Source organism: Scylla paramamosain, chromosome 5 (assembly GCF_035594125.1).
Source record: "Scylla paramamosain isolate STU-SP2022 chromosome 5, ASM3559412v1, whole genome shotgun sequence".
NCBI lineage: Eukaryota > Metazoa > Arthropoda > Malacostraca > Decapoda > Portunidae > Scylla > Scylla paramamosain.
In genome coordinates this window covers 30,130,980-30,155,055 of record NC_087155.1, presented here as the reverse complement: position 1 = coordinate 30,155,055, position 24,076 = coordinate 30,130,980, and the positions used below count along the sequence as shown (strand labels likewise).

Below are 24,076 nucleotides of genomic sequence, written 5' to 3'. Positions count from 1 at the left end.
AGCAGAAGAGCTGCAAGCTGCACTCCAAAACTTCCTCCTCGGGTAACCTGGGAATGATAAATGATGTTCTATCCAATAGCAAGAGCTCCAACTCCCGAGGCTCCACTCCCCCTACCCCCGGTAAGTGTTGGGTGTGGGTGTTGTCGTACGCCTGGCGCCAGCTCACACCGCTACCCTTCCGGCGCCAGGCGGGTCTCCCCCGTACATAATGTTACTCGTAGCCAACGATGTGTAGCCTATACTGTGTAGAAACACACGTTCATGTTCACTTCACTCCTCCCTCAGTTTCTCGGCACTTCCTTCATCAAGTAGATGAAAGGAGTGTACATAAGTGTGTAGGTTGTATGTGTGAGTGTGGCTGCAGTGTGTCCGTGTGCAAGGGGGAAGCTGGTCACCACTTCGGCCGCCCCTTCCTGAGCCACAAGATGTACTACTCTTCAATACACCCGTTAGCCTCTCCCCACACACACACTGCACGCGCGGGCACCCTGCACAGGGCCGCGTGTCACCCTAGTGGAGGCTGAGGTGGTGAGGTTGTTGGAATTCTCATGAGCGGCATCGACCAGCGGCAAGTGTCCCGTGGTCGAGGCTGGAGTCCATTCTTAGAGGGGAGCACACCGTGTCCGTCTCGCGTCATCTTCACCTCGTCGATCACTAGCTGGCCTCTCAGAACTTGTAGACATGGTGAGATGCGAATACCATAATGAGTAGCAAGATACACATGGATGTGTAACGTTTAAAAAAGCCTCAGTTGATTAAAGATATGAGTTACAAAAAAAAAAATAAAAATAGAGCTTATTAATGCAACAGGAGACTCAGGCACGCAGCTGGACCGGATGCTGCTGGGTAGGAAAGGGGAGAAGCTTGTGCGCGGGCGGCTCACGTTGTGAAGCTCCTGAGTCCCTCGTTTATTCGTGCCCTGATGCATGTGTCCACACCTGTGATGGTATCCGCATGCCTTTGTATGCTGCCATGAACCTCTCTACTTGTTGACTGAACTTTGACGTCGGTGTTTCAGTCCATCTCCACTGAAGACTTGGTTACTGTAGGTCAGGGGTGGAGGTAATCTTAATCCCGCCCCCGCTCCCACGCGTGACCTCGCGTAACGACATAATTATTGCCTTTTCACTGCAATCTTGATATTCTTGAACCGATGCTGAAATATGACAATTGAGCAGAGGAAGATTCAGCTTTATTTTTGTGCTGACGGAAACAACGTTGAAAGTTTTTCAGTCACTTCGTAGTTTTACTTGCGTTTTTATTGTGTCAGCAAGTGAGAAAGTGGAGGTACCATTAGTTATGTGCTTAGCGTAAAATAGTCATACTACAACGAATATCACGTACTGAAATGCCTATATTCAAGTTAACTAAAATTCAATGGAATCCAGTCTGATAATATCATGTATCCCTCGACGTGAGAAGCGCCGCTGCATCAGGAAGACAGTTCGGGCCGATATGTAAGTATACATTGGCACGTCTTGTTTTAACACACAAATAAGAAAAATCGTTCTCTTCTGTTCTGGATTTTACAATAATTTAATTTAAGATATTTAATTTAATTCAATCTAATTTAAAATATTTCTCAAAAATCTGTTCGAAAACTCCGAAAAGAATGGTAGAATTCGAGGTCATCCAACATAAATATATTTCAAATTCTGTGAATCAGCAGCTGTTACCTAAATCACTTACATATAACATATAGACGTGCCATTCGACTCGGCGATTCAGTGCTGGCGCGAGGCGGACAAGTCGAGGGGGGAGCTGTGAGGGATGTGCCCCGCCTGGAGTCCGACGCCAGCCCCCACCGTGCTCATTGACCGTCTTGATGTGGAATAAGGGCTGATGCAACGCCCCTGACTCAAGGGCAAAGCTGCCATGGACATGTTAGGGTAGTGCTTTGGGTTCAGATTCTTACCGAGTTCAAGGGAATGTGCTTGTTTCACCTGGTTGGGTTCCTGGTGAGAGTGCGTGAGTGATGTGTGCTGCGGCGGCTGGTAGTGGTGCTGCCGCTCATCCGGGACAGACACGAAGGCTGGAAGAGTGTGGCTTGTGCTCATAGTGCCATCTTGATATCAGTGCTTCTAGATGTGTTTGGCTTTTTATCGCAGTGTTCTAACAAAGTAAGTAGGTAGAAGAGCCTCAGTGGACGAGTGGAGGCAGCGCTATGGATGTTGAACTAAAGCAGCGGCAGAGTAGTCAAGGATGTGCCGGATATATTTTGTAGTTATGTAGGTAGAAAAATATTTTACAAGGAAAGATCATATAGTGTGCAGGGGCGTTGAGTGGCAACGTAATTTTACCCCTTCCCTCCCCTCCCTCACCTCACCCGTGCAGTCACTCCACCTACAGGACTCCCCAATCTTTGGCCGCAGGTGTTTTGTTAGTGACTGTGAGGAGTCGTGATCGCTCGTGGTGGGGTTGGATGGGTCTGTAAACACCAGAGGACATCCTGGGTTGTTGCATTCAAACATAGAGGGTTTCTACTTTGGTTTGATATATGCCATGTATAATTAAAACCTTTGATGTTTTGTTTTGTCCTTAGAGTTTGATTTTGCAGTGGGTTGCAGTAGAAAAGTAGCGGCTTTTTGCTAAAAGCATGCAGTAGGTGCGTCTGTGTAGTGTAGCGGCCGATGGTCTGTGCCGCGGCCAGCGTGGCGTCACACTCTTCTGCCGAAGAGTTTCAGGCTTGTACAGTGCACAGCCTCCCGAACCTTAGTCCTGCATTTTGCATCACATCAGTAAAATGTCCCCTGCACCTGCGGCGCTCCAGGAATGCTTCCTGCGTAAGGGAGAAGCGCCTCACCTTGTGGCCTCTGAACCAACAGTGTCCCCTCTCCACCAGGCCTCCGACACGCTTCAGGATATCACAAAATTGTCACAGCTTTCGTCTATCATTTGTCACGAGATAAATACCCCAGACTCACCTCAACATAATGAACACCAGATTGGCCGTTTGCTATACATACAATCACTGCATGAGAGAGAGTAGGTGTAAAGCTTGTTCAAGATGCATTAGGAGAGCAGGGTTTCCTTCCTTAGTTTTGCGTCAGGTTGTTTTACATGAGGTGTGTGGTGTGACAGGTCAAGAGCTGTCTGTCTGGCAAGGAGGGAACCAGTATCATTACACAGGCAATTGGATCGTAACAAATATGAATAATACGGATTCAAAAGCAACGCAACAAAATTTGGACTTCAAGAAAAAAAATAAAAATAAAGACTCATTACACGCCTAAGACGCCAAAATCGTAGAATCTGATTCCCTTCTTATCATTGCATTACTAAAAGTGTTTTAACTTTTGCATTTAATATAATGTGGATTTATTAGTCAAGTTGGCTCATTCATATTGATATGCCCCTAATTCTCCTTTCTTGCTGTTTTATTTTACTTATATTTATCATTTGTCCTTCCATGGGCCCTTGCTCTTGTTTATTCATGATGCTGACTCTTCAGCTGACATCTGCCATTGCCACAATAATGATTTAGAGAAATTAGAGCAACTGTTCTCACTTTGACAGTGTTTCCTTCCTTTAATTGGATGAGAAATTCCTGGTCAGCGCTGAGAGATATTCAGGAAGCTAGACCACACCAGTGATTCACCGTGTCATATTGCTACATGTAATTTTTCTCTTTCCTTCCCTTACAAATTCATTCGCCTTGGGATGACCTTGACCTCTTGTAAGTACATGTGACCCTTCAGGAGCCACAGTTGTCCATTAGATATTTATTTTCCCCACTTGGTTATAGATTGAAGTGCACTGTTTCCTGCCCTGCCCCAGCCCTTCCACCCTTCTCCGTAATGTTTTGTTTTTTGCTTGGTTTGCAGAACTGAGCTCTAAGACGCTCCTGTATGACGCCACAGACCCGGGTTGAGTGACTTACTCATCGTTAGGCTCACTCACTGTCATCACATGGTTGTCTAATTACTGCTATGGAGGTGCCCAGGCATCCTCCCTCGTGTATTAACAAAATTAACCCAAGTTTCACGACCGTGTGGATCAAAGTTGCGTCACGTGCACAGGTCAACGGCAAGTTGAGTACTCCGGTCTGTGACGTCACCTGCCATGGACTGCCAGATGCGTGACGACCCAAAATGATAACGTGACGACCCAAAATGATAACGTGACGCCAGACTGAATGACAGACCAGACCTAACCAAACCAGACCATTCTCGTCACGGTGTCCTCCTGAGATGCGTTCGCTGTTCGCTAACTGTTATGGAATGATTTAATTGACTTTTCGCGGCAGCAACGACCACGTGGAAGGAAATAATGTTATTGCGCTCAAGAGCACTGATCATAAAGTAAAACAAGAATAAGAAGAAGCAACAACAATGATAATATTAATTCATAATAGTAATATGGATTGAGTACATAGAGCAATCAACAATGTGCCCCTCACCATGCCTGGTCACTGATCCTGACGGCGCTGTCTAAGAGATTAGCAAAGTATTCCTCGGCCACAAAATTGTTAACATTGGTAAAAATAAAATGTTGGGCGAAAACCTAAGCTTATTTATTTATTTATTTATTTTACTTTATTTTTTCGATACATCGTCCGCAAAATTTATCTTCCCGGATTCAAATATATTGGCACCAAAGAGAGCAAGACTATTATTCACATTGTTTTCCTAATGCGTAGATATTATCTCATCATTAAAAAAAATCTGTAAGTATTCCAGAAAAAAAAAGAAAGAGAAAAAAAGAAAGTTACACGGTTAGATTGTCCGTTCCTCAAGACACGACCCAAATCTGTATTCCGAATCAGCCCCAATACGCAGTGCCGGGCTCATCTTGATTTATGCAGTATATTTCTTCACACCATTCTGTTCATTGCTGCTTCCTGTCAAACGTGCGGCGTGGCGGCCAAAATTGTACGTTAATAATTACGATGTTTGAATCAAGCACGACTCGAAAAGACATTGGTTTGAACAGATCTTGCAGTCGTCGCTGTCGGTGACGTCATCTTTTGTGCCACTTATGTCAACACAGAGACGTGATGAAAATGCTGCTGCTGGGTTTACTCTTGAGTTTTTTTATTATTATTATTATTATTATTATTATTATTATTATTATTATCACTATGATTATTTGTCCTAATCCATCTTGAATATTGGGTCCAATTTGCTGTCCCACTCTTCATAGAAATTTAGTCCCATATTTATTTCTTTGTCATTTATTTTTCTTTTTTCTTGTAGGCTAATCTTACCTTCATTTGTCCGTCTTCCTCTTATTCGTAAAATGTATTGTCCGATAATTGCGAGATGTAATGGCGCAGTTTTACCGGAATGAAGTTCATAGGAAAAATATCGTGAATATGAGAGTCAGAAGTTGATATTGTTACCGAGGAGACCCTTAAAGATTACGCTGCTGTTGTCTTTTTCGTTGACAGGCTGACTCACATCGCGACTCCCTATCGAAGAATCCACCTAAGCAATGTAAACTTAGGAAGCCTTGACGCGGTGGTGGGGTTTGAAGCGTAGTCCTGCCTGCCACTTTAGAATTCAGTGTTCGTCAACGACGCGGCCCGAACACTCCCAGTGCCGCGCCATATTGCCTTGTTGCTGCGCCAAAATCCAATAAATCAATTAATCGACCCAAACCAGGACTAATTATATTCATACTGACCGTCAGTTTGGTGCAAATTAGTTTATTCTCATGTACTCTACCACACATCAAGGCAACGCAGGCGTCTGTATGAATTATGGATGTACGTCGAAGTGTCACAAGCCGTAATGTATCTTTCATACCTTCCGCCGCTTCGTCCTGCAACAATATTTACGTTACATTTTTCTTAGCGTAGCTGCTTAATGCTTGACTTATACTCTCAGAAGAAAGTCAATATAGAAGAGATAGATTAAGTATCACTTTTTTCCTTCTCAACCTTACCTTAGATTAAGCAATAAAAGAATGTGCTATTGCAACTCCTACATGAGCCAACACTTGCAGCAAACTCGTTCTCGCATTCACAGACATCCTTATATGTATATTTAAAACAATGTACGTTTTAGTCTAATACAAAGGTAACTGGCTTATAATGGAAACACGTGCACCGGTAGATGTGTTGTTCTTACCATGTCACGGGTATAATAGATTGTAGGTCAACGAATTACTGTTTAATCAATCCTCCCCTGGTTGTTAAATTTTAATTGACGTGTGTGTGTGTGTGTGTGTGTGTGTGTGTGTGTGTGTGTGTGTGTGTGTGTGTGTGTGTGTGTGTGTGTGTGTGTCGCACTCAGGAACTGGTTTCACATCATATCACACACACACACACACACACACACACACACACACACACTTAATTAGTGGATTTTCGCGCTGAAGGTCTTGAGCTCTTTTGGCCATATTAATTACCACCCGCTCGAGAGAGAGAGAGAGAGAGAGAGAGAGAGAGAGAGAGAGAGAGAGACTGCTGTCATGTTTTTTTTTTTTTCTGGGTTACGTTGAATTTAATTCAGTGTTTATCAATTGTAATCCTGTTCTTTTCGGTCTTTGCTGCTTTTTTTTTTCTCTCATTCTTCTTTTTTACGTTCATGATAGATGTATTTTCTTGTGTCGGTCTTTCAGTCATGGGAGGAAATCATGCGGCGTGAGGACACACCCATTCGATCATCCGTGACCTCGTTTGAATTCTTAAAAAAATCACATTTATCTCTTTGTTTTTTCCGTCACAGCGAAACGTTCCTATTTCACGGTTGTTTTGTCAGTGATACGATCAGTCAGTCTGGCTGTGACGTTTGAAGGGAAGATTATGAACGAATGAAAAACAATGCATATTTGTTTTCTCATTGCAATTCTCTCTCTCTCTCTCTCTCTCTCTCTCTCTCTCTCTCTCTCTCTCTCTCTCTCTCTCTCTCTCTCTCTCTCTCTCTCTCTCTCTCTCGTCGTTCTGTAATGGTATTATTATGCAGTTCTATAATCCAGCGCTGCATGACCTGTCTTGTTGCGGCGCCATGCATGAATTTTTTTTTTAATTATTTATTATTATTATTATTTTATTTATTTATTTTTTTTTTTTACCACTTCGTCTTCGTTCTGTAATAAGGTCTCATGTTCTCAACTTTCTCCTCGCTCTCGTCGTCGCCATATTAGGAGTGTTTTCCCGTGACCTTAAAGATTCCCTTTCGTACAGTAGAAATCTTTTTGATATATTTCGAACAGTTCGTTAGCAACTAACTGTGTAGGTTGTAACCGATATGTTACGATCCATTTCAAAGACCACGACGTGCATGAAAAATCTAACTCGTGCATTTCTGTAGACTAACGCGTTGCTTTGGTGCAAACTAATCTATGATATTTTATAAACTTTAATGCAATGCATCGCTTTTTCTCGTGACGGACGTCAGACTTCTTGACAAGTGGACTAATTCTTCATCGGCTGCGGGGTTTGTGGCAACTTGTGTGCAGTGTTTAACGCATGAGTACTGACTTTCTCCAGCTTTCTTAGCCACCTATTGTTTTGGATAGAGACGTACTGTGTTTGAGAACTTTCACTGCGTGACAAAGATACAGGATCTGGCTGCTTATATTTAATTTTCACTAACTGAATCTGAGCCCACTGCTGATTCATGCGGGACGTACTGTCAGTTTAGGATAATCGTAGTGGGTACTCGACTCGCACTGCCGCATTACAACTCCGGCCTAGTCATGAGCCGCTTCCTGGGACGGTGTGCTGTGGGATGCTTCTGCCTTGTTTATCGTCCTCCTTTTCCTTTATCCTGACCTGCATTATTTCTTTTAAAGCTTTCCTTATCCTGACCTGCATTCTTCCGAAAGGCTTCATTGTAGACACCGTGTTCTGTCTTGCTGAGTAACTTCTTTTTTGTTTTGTTTTATTTGTGTGTGTCTGTGTGTATGGCTGGGAGCTTGGCATTGACCTGCTGCCCCACGCCGTGGCCCTTCCCGCTGCCCAGCATGACCTCGCTACTTGAGGAAACGGTCTAGGAACCTTTTAGATTGCACTTACTTGCCTTTATGAAGCATTTCCCACAGCTAAGGAAGTTCATCTGTCTTCACAGCACAGCGCGAGACATAGGCAGCTGTTGTCTCGGTAAAATGTCAGTGCCACGTTTTCTTTATTCGTAATTATGAACCAGCTTGTGATGTAATTAAAAGGAATAGGATGTCATTGCCTCAAATGGCCCTTACTTTTCCTGTTTTAGCAGCAAGCGATGTTGGACGGTTCCATGAGGCCTTTTAATTGTTTTTGGCTGAAGACTGAGCGATACCTGTGCACTGCTTACCATTCTGCTGCCTTGCTGTCGCCATAGAAGAGCTTCTGCCTATCTGCCTCTCTCGTCCTTTTACGTGTGACAAGAAGTATTTAGATCAAAGTAAACCTTATCCACCCTCCATTCTTTCTTACTAAAAGAGGAACAGGAGGAGAAGGAGGAAGAGGAGCAGGAGTAACAGGAGAAAACATAAAGGCTGGTGATGTGTGTCCTTCAGGCCCTCATCACACTCACTTAGCCGTCGTCTCGTACACCGTCATTACAGTAATTATGAGCACAGCATAGCTATTTACTTGACTTTATCACTTATTTGGCCCATGTTTTTCCTGCCTTGTCATAATGATATAGCAATTATGATGATGATGATGATCATGATGATCATAATAATAATAATAATAATAACAATGATAATAATAATAGTTGGTGTACGACAGGACAGGCTGCACCCTGCCTCCTAAGGGTTTCCTGCAGCCCCGCGAGGCACAGCCCGTGAGGTGGCCGCGACCAGCATGCCTGCCTCCATTCCTCCCTTGTTATCGTATCTCTTTATTTACACGTTCATAATTTATTTTCAGTCTGACGTTGGCATCCTGAGTCACCCTATCTGGCACCTTCATCGCCAAGTGTGATGCTTACATAGTATTTTCATGAGCATACGTATGTAGCTTTATTTCAGACCCTTTACCCAGTGACACTCAACACTAAAAACAAATGCGAAACTGTAGTGTGGGATTGTAATCAGCACTTTAATGATCAGCCAAACCAGGCTGATACAGTCATGCGCATCCCTAAATGTTTTCAGGATGGTACGAATAATTCAATAATATGCATGGAAGTCAATTATTGTATTGGCTATTCGGTTTCATATGAAAAATCGTGGCTGTTCGTAAGATCTTCATGTGTCACGTTATATTTAACGATACATGGTTGGCTTATTTCCTAAATAAAAAAAAAAACTCCTTGGGACGCAGCTATTTATCGCGCTGTTGTCGTCGCCTTAAATGTTTCGAGTCGATCAAGACTCGGTAATTAAGCAAAGTTAATTACTAAGGGTTGCAACACCATTGTCATGCGTCCTGTGAAAACAAGACTTGTGTTACAGTGCGACTCATTTCTGCATCACTGCCGCCACCACCACCACCACCACCTGCCCCACTGCCATTAACTCCAATACCATATTACCGCCACCACTATCCAGACGTTGCCTTGAAGTGATTAAAGCCTGTATGTGTGTGTGTATGTATGTATATATATATATATATATATATATATATATATATATATATATATATATATATATATATATATATATATATATATATATATATATATATATATATATATATATATATATATATATATACTGACGTATACACACACACACACACACACACACACACACACACACACACACACACACACACACACGCACACTGTAATACGTAACCCATATACGTATATCCATATAAATAGCCAATATTATCATGCGAATTCGATGTAGTTGATCTGATCAAACCGTCTATGAAAACGTACTGTACATTTACTCAGGAGCGTGTGGGTGTGGGACCGAGGGGGAGCGTGGCGCCGCGCGGCACCTCCCCCTCCCTGCTGGCGGCCACGCCCCGATCCTAGCGATAATGTTCATCTAGGAGGAAGGGAGCCGCGCTGTGCTCTGATAAGGCTTCCCATTACTAAACATAGACATTTTGCGCTCCTCTTTTTAAGTACCACCGTCTGGTGCAATAGTGACACACACACACACACACACACACACACACACGGTGGAGGGCAATACGTGTTGCATGTGTTAAGGGCAGAGCGTTCCGTCTTGTGAGCATGGTGTTGCCTCGTGCCGCCAGACCCTTAGCCTCACCGTGACACAATCCTCGCAGCTGACCTGACGTAATGATACTCACACACTAGTACCCCTTGCACCCTTTATTTATTTATCTATTCATTTATGTATTTATTTATTTATTCATTCATTCATCCATTTATTGCATTTATCTATTTTTGCCAAGCACACCCTGGTTGATTATGTATATATATCCTACAGATTTAAGGAGCACTTAGTTTACCTTGAATGAGTTGCATGTAAGCTCCTAGAGATTGACAACTTTTAGACATAGGAATCATGCATCTCTGTGATGAGCTTCTTTCGAGGCAAACCTTATTTACAGTTTGTCCATGAGCACCTGTGGTGTACTTCCAACCTTTTTTTTTTTCTGTATTACTTTTTCCCCTCCTGGCCATGTGTTTTGACATAGATTGTTCTCTTAAGACCCAAGGATCATTCCTTTTCAGACTTCTTGAATGCCTGGCACCATCCAAGGGTTGTCTAGTGGTCCTTCATTGACACTCGGATGCGTGTATAATGCTCTCATATTTTGCATTACTCTTCAATACCCAAAGTTTATGTAATATAAGCTAATCTTACCTAGATTCCATCGTCCTTAATAGTATGAAATATTTTGACCTCCTTTCTAATTGAAATTTTACCTTCCTGAGTTCCTTTTTGATACATGCTCCATGCGGTAGCTCTACCACCCAGCAACTCATGCTAGTGTTTACCTGCCGGACAAACTCTCCCTTCTCGCCTTGGCTCAGATGTGTTAAAGTTAACACCTTATGAATAATAGTTTTGTGAATTTGTTGAGGTTCAGAGGTTGGGAGATTTTGTCTTGATAATGTTGTGCCTAGTGGTGATGTTTTCCTCACCGCTGGTCTGCCACCTATACTGATATAAGCTCCCTAGCCTTTCTTTAGAAGGCGAGCCAGACCAAGCTGGCAGCTCCCAGGCTCCCTGCCAATAACTCTGCCGTACACCACACAGGACTTGATCTCGACAACGGTATAGACTCCAACCTGGGAGAAGACTCCGATTCCTTGGGCAACTCCAAGGGGAAAACTTCCATCACCACTCCTCCGGCGAAAGGAAAAAAGAATCCTTTCTTTAAGAAACAGGAGAATATTCCTCCTTACGATGTCGTGCCTTCCATGCGCCCGCTAGTGCTCGTCGGCCCCTCCCTAAAAGGGTACGAGGTCACGGACATGATGCAGAAGGCGCTTTTTGATTACATTAAGCACAAGTTTGAGGGAAGGTAAGTATGCGCTGCCAAAATTATCCTCTTCTTATGTGTAACTCATAATGTATTTTATTTTTCAGTATCCGGTACCATGGTAATGTTAACGTAAGTGCCTAGATAGATTCACACGAAAAACAACCAGAACTCCTAACGTAAAATACACATTGTTAAAAAGAAATACAATATACTTGTATGATTGAGTCTTAGAATGAAGTCTAGTGTGAACATTCTAACTTCAAAGAATAACAGCTTCATTGATTCATTTAGTTTGATAGCGGCTCATGAATAACTACATGCCTCATAGTATTTAAAATGCTACACACTAACGGTTTCAGTAATGAACCCCTTGCATTACACCCCCTCACACTTGTCCTGACCACCCTTGTAAGACATAGCTGTATAAGAACGTAACCGCACCAAGTAAGGTCCGGACCTTAACAGAGCCAGGTGAAACATTACACAGTAAGCCTCACAAACCCCCGGGGGACGGTTATGTCCGGCGTGCATCAAGTCAGCGCCGCCTCTTCCACAGGGTGATCATCACGAGGGTGAGCGCCGATATCTCTCTGGCCAAACGGAGTCTTCTCAACAACCCCAGTAAAAGAGCCCTTATGGAACGCTCAAACTCCAGGTCTTCTTGTATAGCCGAAGTTCAGGCTGAGATTGAGCGGATATTCGAGTTGGCCAGAACCTTGCAGCTGGTGGTGTTGGACTGTGACACCATCAACCACCCGTCGCAACTGGCCAAGACCTCTTTAGCGCCTATCCTCGTGTACCTCAAGATCTCGTCTCCTAAGGTGAGGGTACACGATGGCTGGTCGGGATTTATTCTCACCCCTTGCAGGTTTCCATTGCTGTCATCTTGAATGTCGACGATAAGACTTATACTGCAAAAAGCATGATCTCTTGATGCACTGGTATTTGAGGACAATGTATTTAGTTTCTTGGTGCCTTCTATTAATGAGCGAAATATGAGACAAGTTTACTCGTTTTTATAGTCCACGTGTATAAAGATTAGTACAGCCAGCGTAGTAAGCTTCCCTCTAATTTTGTGCAATGAATGTTGAGCCTTATCGGAACATTACAGGAGAAACTGACTCTTTAAGTGTTTATATAATTTCGTGAGATGCTCGTCAACATGGGAGAAAATGGTTAATTCGCTGACTTTATTCGTGTTTACTAGTATGTGTAGTTTTCACTGGAGATCGAGACACTATTCTTTTTTTTTTCAGTCATATTTAAACGTGCACGTGTTGTTTCCTCTGGCAGGTATTGCAGCGTCTAATAAAGTCCCGGGGCAAGTCTCAAAGTCGTAACCTCAACGTGCAGATGGTTGCCGCTGAGAAGTTGGCGCAATGTCCACCTGAGATGTTCGATGTCATTCTTGACGAGAACCAGGTGAGGAGGACCCGTCTCATTAACCATAACTGTCTTTATGTATAAGGATCTTTGTATAGTATACATCTCTTACATTTACATATGTATTATGTCAACTGAGAGAACTTGAGAAGGTAACGAGTTTACTCGCGGAGTCTTGTTTCATTTTTGCCATGGGAATGTAATGTAGAAAGATTTGTGGTGTTATTTTAGCTTTTTTTTTTCTTTCTTTTCCACATGTTTTACCTTACCAGACATTTCTTTTCTTGTGAATTCAAATTTTATTATGTAGGAATTAAAAATTTTTGTTCATTTTTTGTTTCAGTTTTAATTCCTCTTTCTTTCTTTTTCATCCTTATCGATCTATATTTCCATTGTGGTATTGCTCTATCAGCAGCCTCATCCCTGTTGCTGATGCCGCATCTGCTAAATATATATATTTTTTTTACGTATGTGCCGCGTACAAGTTTGCTTCTGCCACTAATATCTCCATTCTAGCTTATATTATTTTCCTGGCCTGTGTCTTTCGTTGAGTGTCATTAATCAGTTTTGTTGTTCATGGCGTCATATTTGTTATCATATTATTTGCTGGTTAACATTTTAATGTGCTTGTATTTGTCTGTTTTCGAAGATAAGATCTCCTTTTCTCCTTTACTGTTGTGCTAACCATGATGTTTTATCTATCTATTTATTTATTATTATTACTTTTTTTTCTATTTGTAGCATTATTATTACTGTTTGTGTCACACGCGTCTGCTTTTTGTTGCTGCCTTAATACGAGTAATTAGTAACATCTGATGTGCGCATATGTATCACAATTTTTCTTCGATCCTAGTATCTCCAGCTTTCCTTTTCCCCACGCTTCTTATTATCCCTATCGCACCAATAAATCCTGCTGTGTCACAATTATCAGGGAGGTTTCATGGTTCGTGTAAATGTGCTCATGGCGGGCTTCTTTCAGCTGGAGGACGCGTGTGAACACATAGCGGAGTACCTGGAGGCGTACTGGCAGGCAACGCACCCGCCCCTGCCACCGCCACAAATCCAGCGACCCCTCCCCTCTCCCCACACCAGCCCGCGCTCCAACCACGCGCAGGGAAATCTCATGCGGACCAACTCAACGCCGCCAGGTTAGTTACAGGGAGTGTGGCGCTGGCAGCAGCTTGGATTTATTTGCTGATTCCAGGTGACAGATGAACTGTATAGAAACTAGATGCGTAATTATGCCAAATGAGAGAGAGAGAGAGAGAGAGAGAGAGAGAGAGAGAGAGAGAGAGAGAGAGAGAGAGAGAGAGAGAGAGAGAGAAAGTTCTTTAAACTTAGGTCTAACATAGTCTTGTGCTCTTTTTCCTGATATAAGTTCGGATCATGGCGAAATTTGTCTGGCAAAAGCTGATTTCATATTTCTAGTAGTGAGTGACCAAGTCTTGTGATTTTATATTTACCAAGGGCTGTATATACACCTCCACACTTTGTTTCTTTGTTTTCAGCGGGTTTAAATTTGTAGTTTTCATCACAGTGAAAGCCCTTTCCCAGATCGTAACAGAGTAATGTTACGACTGTCACATAATAAGGGAGTCTTTAAGATGTGACAGTCACTACTCAATGCGGGAGTTAGACTTAAAAGAAAAGGTCATGTACTTATTGAAAAGTTGTAAAATATCATATGGTTATAAAATATATCTAAGGTTTACCGATAGACTACGACTTAAAAAAATGTTGTTTCCTTTTTCTTTTCTTTTTTGCCGGACAGTTAAGGTCCTGTAAACTCCACTTGAACTATGGCGATCGTTATGGTCTCATTGGCTAGGTGTGTGCGTTGAGTGGCCCATCATTTATTCGGCTCCCAGCTTGCTCCTTCTCGTGGTGTAACCGCTTCAGTTTCATCATTACATCACAGTGTAGGCCATCACGATTGTTGGCAGTGATGAAGATCCCTATGGACTATGAAGTATGAAGGAGGAAAATACATGATCGACTCGGGACTCCACCCACAACCTTCCGGAACAGCGGCCATAGTACGCGTAAAGTACGCTCCCTTGAGGAAAACAGCCCCGAAAAGAGGATATTTAAGATAATGAGCTCTCATGGCTACCATCCCTTTATATCAATTTTCCAGTGTTTGAAAACGCGAGTTTCTTCTTTTTTTTTTTTTCACTCGTACTCATCTTATTTTGTAGATTCATGTGTAGAACAAAATATCTTATACTAATATATGGCGCATGCTTAAACATTTACGGCGATTTCCTAACCACCCATTTCGAGTTCTTCATTCCCACAAAGTGAGGATTTTCATATTAACAACTAAAGCGATATATATATATATATATATATATATATATATATATATATATATATATATATATATATATATATATATATATATATATATATATATATATATTATTTAATCAAAGTCAGGGTAAGTCAAGGATTGTAATGGAAATCTCCTCCAGCAAATTATTCACAAGGACCGCAGCCAGCCAATCCTCGTGGTACAATGAAAATTTGCGAAGAGCGATGTCTTGTGCTAGTGCAGAAAACGTAGAACTTTGTTCAGTGTTCGCTTTTCTGTGTTTGTATTCAACTTGAAAACGAAGAAATTGGTGATTTATAAACGATGCTGAACGAAGATGACGGATGAAAGGTTTGTCTTGTTGCCACTTACCTCAAGCAGTGGTGTGGCGGCAGACTGGCCGAGGAAGAGGACATGTTGAGGTGCCGAACAGTCCAAGTCCCACAGAAGCATTGCATTGGAGTGAAAATTACGTGATTAAATTATAGTTCATAATAGTATTTCTGCACTGCATGCTAATGGAGCAGCGAAACCCACTGATAAGTTTTAGATGAAGCAGGAAAATTCGTAATTGATTAATAATCATGTAAACAGAGTACCGGTGTCCTAATCATGGCTGTCTCATTGTATGACTGTAAGTACGTAGCTGTCCGCTCTTTCTTTATCAACAAAAGCCGGTCTGCTTTGAAGACTTTATAGGGTGTTTGTTCTCTATATTCGGTTAATCTTTTAACTAAGTCCCCAGCCATGTTGGGGGACAGCATGTTGTATTCCTAACTATTCTTTTGTACACGGCTGTTCGCCCGTGAACTGCGCATGCTCAGTCTTAACCAAGGGGTGTTACAGGGTTGGGGAGGGGGGAGGATTACACGGGGCTTTTAGCCGGGATATGCAGAATTGCCGGACCAGCCGGGAAACCGCTCTGTCGGTCTGATGGGCTGCCTTCTCTGCATTTTTTTTCAGGGTCAAATGAGAACTATCACTATAAAATTAAAATAGGACGAATATTGTTGGAGAGTGTTTAAGTATTAACCATTGAATGTACCATTATATATCATAAATAAATCTAATGTTTAAATTCATTTATCAAAATTTTGGAAAATAGACGCAGAATTGGTTTGTTTACAACGTCACTGAGGAAACCAGTGGCCTAGCTTATTTGTACCAGAAGACATGAGTACCACAGCCTGCAAGGCTTTACAGACCAGGAACGAGTTCACAGTCATTTCTTCTTTTGCTTTTTTCTTAAAGCACAGCAAAATCGCAACTATAGCAACCAGCTCGTCTGAGGACTCCATCTTGATTGTTTAATTTTTTATGCATCGGGATAGCGGCTACTGTCGACCATGTGAATACTTTCGGCTGAAACCTGCCGGCTGTTCCGATTGGCTGGAGCCATCCGGGTGGAAAAACAGTCCTGTTTAAACCCGCCTTAATAAACTTGTCTGTCCGCTGCTGTCCACAACAACATGGTTGAAGACCTGGTAGAAATATTAGCTAAACATAGGATGAAGTAGACCCTATAAAGTATTCACGACAATTCGGCTTTTGTTGATAAACAAAGAGCGGACAACTAAGTACGGTACATACTACACGTACTTACAAGGGACAGCTACGGACACAACACAGGGACCTTGAGTGGAACCGATCAGGTGAGAATATGAGCCTTAAAACCGTATCCAGCTGTCTATATCAGATATGTTTCAATATCCCTATCTGCACTTCCACACGTTGCTCAGCATGTAGGTATGGCCATTGCTATGTCATGTATATCACTATTCGGAATATTTTTAAGCCAGATTTTATTAGGCAAAAATTTACAATACTACAGAGAAAAATATTGGCCATTTGATCACCTCTCTGACACTTGTGGAGACCTCTAATTCTTCACCATCATTGCTCGGCGTTAATGAACACAACGTTCTGCTATACACTTGAGGGATTAGAGCATCAAACAAGAGTTCAGTTCACCGTATCGGTACACAATTTATCCCCTGGTGGTCTACGTACTTCAGTCAGCCAATCTAGTGTCCACCACATTTCAGAGCCTCTTATCTGACACTGTCTTGTTAATCACTGTTAGTGTCATCCTTCATCAAGGTAAGATGTCCTGGCGAGGTTATTATGTTCGGGTAGATTTAATTTTGAAAATAGCTTCATTATCATATGTCCAAACTGAAGCACAGCAGCGAGTCCAGCTTCCACAGCACAAAAATGACCCACATTTGTTAGCACGTCTTTCGGGGAGTTAGAGGGGACGAAGCCTTAAGCAGTTTGGAGGTTAAACACTTTGTTACATTTAGTTTTGATAAACATCTCGCTGTCATGTGCCTAAGAGACTGATGTATCCCAGTCAGCATGACCTTGGTGGACCAGTAGCCTAAAATATCACATACTAGTTACTCATAGTAGGTACATAGCTTTCTGCACCTAAAAACCTAGCTTTCTTACCAAGTCTCCAAGTTTGTTGTGCATTAGGAGAAATAAAAGAAAAAAATTAAGTATTGCTTCTTGAAGCAGCACGTTTACTTCTGTTCTTAAATTCTTTCAAATGGAATGGTTGCTCTAGGGTTATGCAGGGCATAGCTTAAAAATATAATGACAGCAAGTCCAAATTATTGAATTGGTTCCTTGATTATATTAGTGGTACTTAATGGCATGTTGATACATTGATAAATTGTTAGTGTATGGTAAAAAGAAAATTAGCAATCTCATGAATTAGTTATACTTCAGGCAGCCTTCAGGAGACTACCCTGGTGTACAGCACTAGGCAGCTTTGAAATACATGAGAAATTTCTCACAAGCTTTAAGCTTTCATATGAGATTCAGCAACTTGAGACTGAACCTGTATTGTAACAGTCAAGGTATACGTATATGATTCCTTACGTACGAATCAGGCCTTAACTCGTTTTGGACCAAGTGGAGTTATTGAGTTCTCAAGGTGTGGTCACATTATCAATTGTTTGTGTTTATGAAAGTGAATACCAATCACAAATAGTACTATCTTTGAGCTCAGCATATCATTTAAACCTAATAAATTGGTTGCTTAATGAAAGAAACCATTCTGTGTATATATTGATTATTAAACTTTTTTATGTATTGTACTTTATTACATATATTATGGGATGAGAAAAAAGTTTTATATAAACAATTCAGTAACTTATCTTCTCACTTGTATTTCTTTCTTTGTAGATGACTGGTCACCCTTGCTATACCTATATCTATAGACATGTAAAGCACTTCAAAGTGTGCCATTACTATTTTATCCTTCATTGTTTTATGAATCATGAGGGTTTATAACCAGAAGGCTAAATAACAGGGCATCAGCCATTCTGGTGTTTGCTTACAGCTGGTGTCTTATGTTGAGTGCATGTTGTTACCACATGTGACCGCAGCATTGGTACATGCTCTTGGGGTTATGGCACCAGATCTTTGTACCCCTGAAAGGGCATGTAGTAGATGCTTCTTGTTATTCGTGAAGTGCATAATTGATGCTATTGTACATAATCCTACTACTTACTGATGATGCATATTACATCTTTTGCTCTGAACACTATTTCTTATGATCTGAGTTTCAGGCATTGATTTTCCTTCAGAGATAATTCTATATAATGCAGTTTATTATCATACGTCAGTTACATGACCATTATTTTGTTTTTTCCTGTTTGAGTATTTTGGTTTAATGTTAACACTTTTTTGTTGTATGTATCTATGTTTTGGTTTTGACTATTACAGCTGTAATTCGTAACTGTAATCAACAATACTAATGATTGAAAATATCATTGCAACATTGAGCAAATTCCTGATTTTTATATACAGATCAAAATTTTTTACTTTATTTCCAGATATTAAGGGAAAGAAAAAAGTGAAATAGGTGAGAAACAAATGTATTTAGGTGTTGATATGGAGTAACATGTATATAAGTGCTTATGTAATAGTAATTTGTGTAAGTGCTTATGTACTACATGTTGTGGCAAGATGTAAAAAAATATCAATGCATTTCTAAGCAAGATCATTGTGAATGCTGATGAAAGCCTACACATTACTGGATACATGCTGGGTATGTGACAATATACTGTACTGAAATCACTAAGTGATTGTTAATTACCAGTAATCTGTTATGTAACTGTAGGATTACATTTATGGCTTACATGTTTATGTCCTGAATATTTTGGGGACAGGACAGGACAAAACACATGTTGAACAAATGATGGTGAACAATTAAGTACAGAAGAGTAACTGAGGGATAGCAAAAGAAAGCAAGACATACTGCTGAGAACTAGGTGGAGAGACATGATAGGTTTTGCTGGACAACATTAAGTAGACAGGCAGCAGAGAGAGAGGTGAATGCAGAAGGTTTGTCACAGTGGAGTTTGTAGAAGCTGATGACAATACTTGTCCCAAAACATATGAGAATTGTATTCATGGAAACTAGAAATATGTATGAAAAATTATGAGTGTGATGCAGAAGTTATTTTTTAATAGCCTCCTTTCATTATACAAAAAGTCTTCCTTAAGATTTCAAAGAGACACTGGTTCAGTGGATAATCATATAATTTGGCAATTATGATTTGCTAGAACAATATCAAAGTGCAAATATATATTTCTGATTATTAGCAGAAAGTTGAAAGGCTGCCTTTGACTAATTTTTTACATATATACTAGTGAAACAAGAGGACCACAAGGCATCTGGAAAAAAAAAAAAACTTTCCAGGATGGACTTCATGCTACATTACTAACTTGCTTTGAATACTTTGCATTTTTAGATTAGCACTGTTAGCAACATTTCTGGTCATGTTTTAATGCATTCTGCAGAGATTATAAGTCATGAAATTTATGTAGGCATTATACTTTATAATCTCTTAGAAAGTTCAAAGTAAAACCATTTACTTTACCTAGCTGTGGTGCCTTATGTCAAGACTATTTGCACAGCCTTTGCCTCTAACATTTACACAAAGTAACAACAATTATAATGAAAACTATAATTATAATTATCAATAAATTAGTAAATAAATCATTTAGAATTTTAAAATTAAAATAAATAAATAAATAAAGTTAAAGATTAGTAGTACTAAAATTCTACAATTTCTATCTGTATACCCAGACAAGTTTTCTCTTCATTGAGCAAGAACAAAGACAGAACAGTCACACTAGCTCAATGTAGGAACCAAAACACAGCAGGAGACCCTCAGTTCCCTTGCTCTGCGTGATAACAGGAGAGAGCACCTAAAACAAGTTGTCCTCCATTTTAGCTGTGGAGTTCACACCTAAGTTTCTAGAAAAATCATATTATAGATATGACTGCATCTTAATTTCCTTTATTAATGTGCATTTTTTCTTTATATGTTGGCATTTGTTAACTGAATTACCATAGAATTTAGCATTACCTGAATTCAAAGAAATAAAATATGTATACTGTAGTTATCCAGTGTCATAAACTTGTGAATGTGAGGATTTTATTTATTTATTTTATTTATTTATTTATTTATTTTTTTTTATATAGCTGAAATAGCAAATGATATAGACTGTAGCAGTGAAGAGATCTGGTATGCACATTGTTTGGTTAACTTACAGATGTACACGTGTGTTACATACCCAGTAAAAGGTTCAGTATTGTGTTTTAATAATGAGCTCAGTATCATCTAATTTGGTGTATACATTTATACCCTCACACCTTCCTATTATTATCACAGTGATTAATACAAAGTTAAATACTGTTTATGATAAATATCAGCTAAAGCCAAGCCAAATATTCTTCTAATTTAAAATGAATTTTCCACATATTTTTATATGTCTTATTAGTTGTCATTTTCGTATTTATTATTCATACTTGGTACACAACTTTGCTTTAGATGTTGGTATTAACACAAATTTCTTATTGTATAATTTGGAGGTAGTGCTTGTAATTGAGACATTTCTAAGATGTTTTAATGCCATACATTTCCCAACAGTTCAAGTACTTGTTCCAGTGGTAGGTATCTTGCATATGAGTACTTACGTTATTTAGTATTTAAGTGTAGAAATGTCTCAGTTTGAAAACTAGCAATATTTATGTGCTAATTTCTTCTCTTGCCCTGACTTTTTCTTTAAATGCTGTATTTCATTTGCTGTCTGTGATGAAATTTACCATATTACTCTCATAAAAAATATTGATCAATTAATCAATTGAAATTTTTACACGTCATCCCAAAATTAAGTTTCAACTTGGCAGCTTTTGAAATACAATGCACACAGTTGATGGTGTCACAAATTGAATTTTGCAGTAATTGCTCTCAGTAAATTCACCTTTAAATTACATACTTGTGAGGTCTTCATCCTCAGCTCAAATGTATATACTGCAAACAACTTTGAACCTCTCCCTCTTTTTTTTTTTTTTTTTTTTAGATTTTTTTTTATTTAAGGAAAACTAACAAATTATTGAGAACTAAATCACTAGCTCTGCTCATTTATCAAGTAAATTGTGTTTGGTGGCACAAAACATTAAAAATATAATAATGTTGATCCAGATATCTTATTAAATGCTGATCCAAGAAAATACAAAGATATATTATTAAATTTACATTTACCAGAAATATGTAGACTAAGAGAGGATCTAAAAGTATTTAAATGGTGTAAGAGATATAGCAAAGGTAATGTAAAAGATATCCAGAGGAGTAAGGTGTCAAGTTCAATAGTTAATTTAATTAATAAACAGGAAGAAATTGGTTCTCAAACTGAGTGGTAAGTGACTGGAATAGACACAGTAATCAGGTTGTATGTGTAAAGTCGATAGGTAGCCTTAAAAGCTTAAAAAAATTATGGATAGGTATAGTAGATCAATTTTACTTACCAGTATTATGCTTAATAGCTTAGAAAATTTGTGGATACGTATAATAGATCAACATACATATTACGTATATGTTATGCAGAGACTGCAACATGTAGGCCTTGTGGCTTCTTGCAGCTTCCCTTATGTTCTTATGATAAAAGTTGAGTCACCAAAGGGGCTTAATTCTTTCCTGATGGCTTTAGACTCCATTCAGGTAAAGGTGTCTTTTCCCAGTGTCTTACAGGACAGTTTATTAAGTAGTACTGTACTGTGCTGTATACCACGTTATTACCAGATGAATGTTTAGTATTTGAACTAAAGTTTACTATGTGACAGCTTTCCTTAGGCAATATGTATACCATGAACACAGAACACACCATACCATTGTCTGTGATTATTTCTTTGTAGATTTTGTATACAGGGTATTCTTGTGTTTGGTAACAGAACTGTTTTTAAACTGTAGATTTTAAAAGATTGAAGCTAGCTTGGACACAGTGCTGTTACATGCAGTTTCATTTTGATGTCAGATTTGTAATCAGGTATCTGTTTTCTCATTTTTAGCTTTTAAAGGATAATAACTTTGCTATTGCTTTGATCAGCAACACACTGAGTAATTCCTCTTTACTGCATTACAGCTGGCATGTCAGTAAAGCAACTTTCATTTCAACACACTTGAAGCTGTTGCAGTTGGCACTATATATTAGTTGCCTAGGTGTATATATATTCTACCTAAAGTGACTTTACGTGAGGACCAGAGAGAGAGAGAGAGAGAGAGAGAGAGAGAGAGAGAGAGAGAGAGAGAGAGAGAGAGAGAGAGAGATTAAACCATAAATATTTTAGTTCCAGTCCTCTTTGTACATCACATTTGCCTAGCAGAAGAGGAAATAATGAAATATAAGGAATAACCTTACAAGTGTGTAGGTGAGGATAGTAACCACCATCATAATGTAATGGATTTCATGCTTGTAGAAAATAGTAAGCTTGTTATTATCACCATCACCTTCAAATGAAGCACAGGTTAATGAGGCCTCACAAGTTTTGAGTTCTTTATATTTTTGTTGTCTTAACTTGCTTCTGTCTTGCAAATTATTAATGATAATGCTTTCCTGTAGTATGAAAATCTTGAAAACACACTGTAACCTTCCTAAATGGAGGATCATGGCATAGTTTGTGACACCATATAAATAAGTGGTTATGGGTCAAGAATGTACAATGACCCATCTAACTGTGTCGTTTCCCTAGGTCCTCCCGGGTCCGTGGCTCGTGAGCCCGGCTACCCTCGCTATACGGATGAGAGAGGTAATGCCCCAGGCAACACCCTACCCCAGTAGTTAGTGTGGCACTTCTGGCGTGGTCACTGCGGCTGTAATGGCTGAGTGGCCAGCCAGTGGTCACCTGCTGCGGCAGCACTACACCAGCTGGTATAGTTGGTTGGGCACGGATGAGTTAACCCTTTGGTTGCCATGTGTGTCTCAACTAATTGCTTGCTTTGTCCACCTGGACTTAGCACAGCACCCTGGGTATTGCTGTTGCCACAACACTGCTTGGATGTCTGGGTGGCCAGTGCAGTACATTCACCATGTTTTAGTTTGTGTTATACTTTTTTTTATTTATTTTTTTATTTATTTATTTATTTATTTTTTTTTTGTGTGTGTGTGATAAGTGCATGCTAACTAACCAAGAGGTTTGTATGTTCATAGTTAATTGAACATAGTAAACTTTCCTCTTAATGAAATTATGCATATGGACAATCAAATTATGGATTATTTTATTGCATTTTATTTATTAATTGTTATTTCTAATTAGAGTAATGTATGATCATGATATAAAGTTCAGTAAGTGAAGATTCATATAAAAGACATTTTTTTATCTCAAAGAAAATATAAATTTAATTGATATAATTTTCAAACCAATATTGATGTAATACATCAGTTGATGGTATAAAAACACTAGCTAAAATGTTATGCGAGGCTAAAATGTCATGCAAGAAAAGGTCTTTTGATATGTGTAAAATATTTAGAACACGAGAATGAATCTGGACTTCACTACAGTAATGTGAAGTCATCACTGCTACTTCCGTGTCATGATCTATCTGAACTTTGTCAGTTGGAAATGTTTGTTTCACATCATATTAGTACCTTAGTGTAGCAATTCACTGACTCATTGTTGTTGTTAATATGCCAAAAAAATAATTTGTTTTCATTGATTTTTCAGCTTAGTTATCTGTATAAATTTACCATAATTATCTTTTGATTACCAGCTTTATAGACAAGCATCCTGT

At 39.7% G+C, this 24,076-nt stretch overlaps 1 protein-coding gene across 19 annotated transcripts in view; it reads left to right on the top strand.

Moving 5' to 3' along the window:
* LOC135100816 (voltage-dependent L-type calcium channel subunit beta-1-like) overlaps window positions 1-24,076 on the top strand; it is a 128,698-nt gene that overhangs the window by 94,910 nt on the left and 9,712 nt on the right. For 14 of the 19 annotated variants that reach the window (XM_064004169.1, XM_064004165.1, XM_064004167.1 and 11 more), the window contains 6 exons: window positions 1-120; window positions 11,062-11,329; window positions 11,847-12,111; window positions 12,584-12,712; window positions 13,653-13,821; window positions 23,038-23,094. The exon at window positions 1-120 is cut by the window's left edge and continues 100 nt beyond it. In XM_064004169.1, coding sequence (XP_063860239.1) covers window positions 1-120; window positions 11,062-11,329; window positions 11,847-12,111; window positions 12,584-12,712; window positions 13,653-13,821; window positions 23,038-23,094 — 1,008 coding nt within the window. Of the gene's footprint in view, window positions 121-11,061; window positions 11,330-11,846; window positions 12,112-12,583; window positions 12,713-13,652; window positions 13,822-18,832; window positions 18,862-23,037; window positions 23,217-24,076 lie in introns of all 19 variants that reach the window. The other 5 variants (XR_010268929.1, XR_010268928.1, XM_064004168.1 and 2 more) reach the window with 5 other exon arrangements.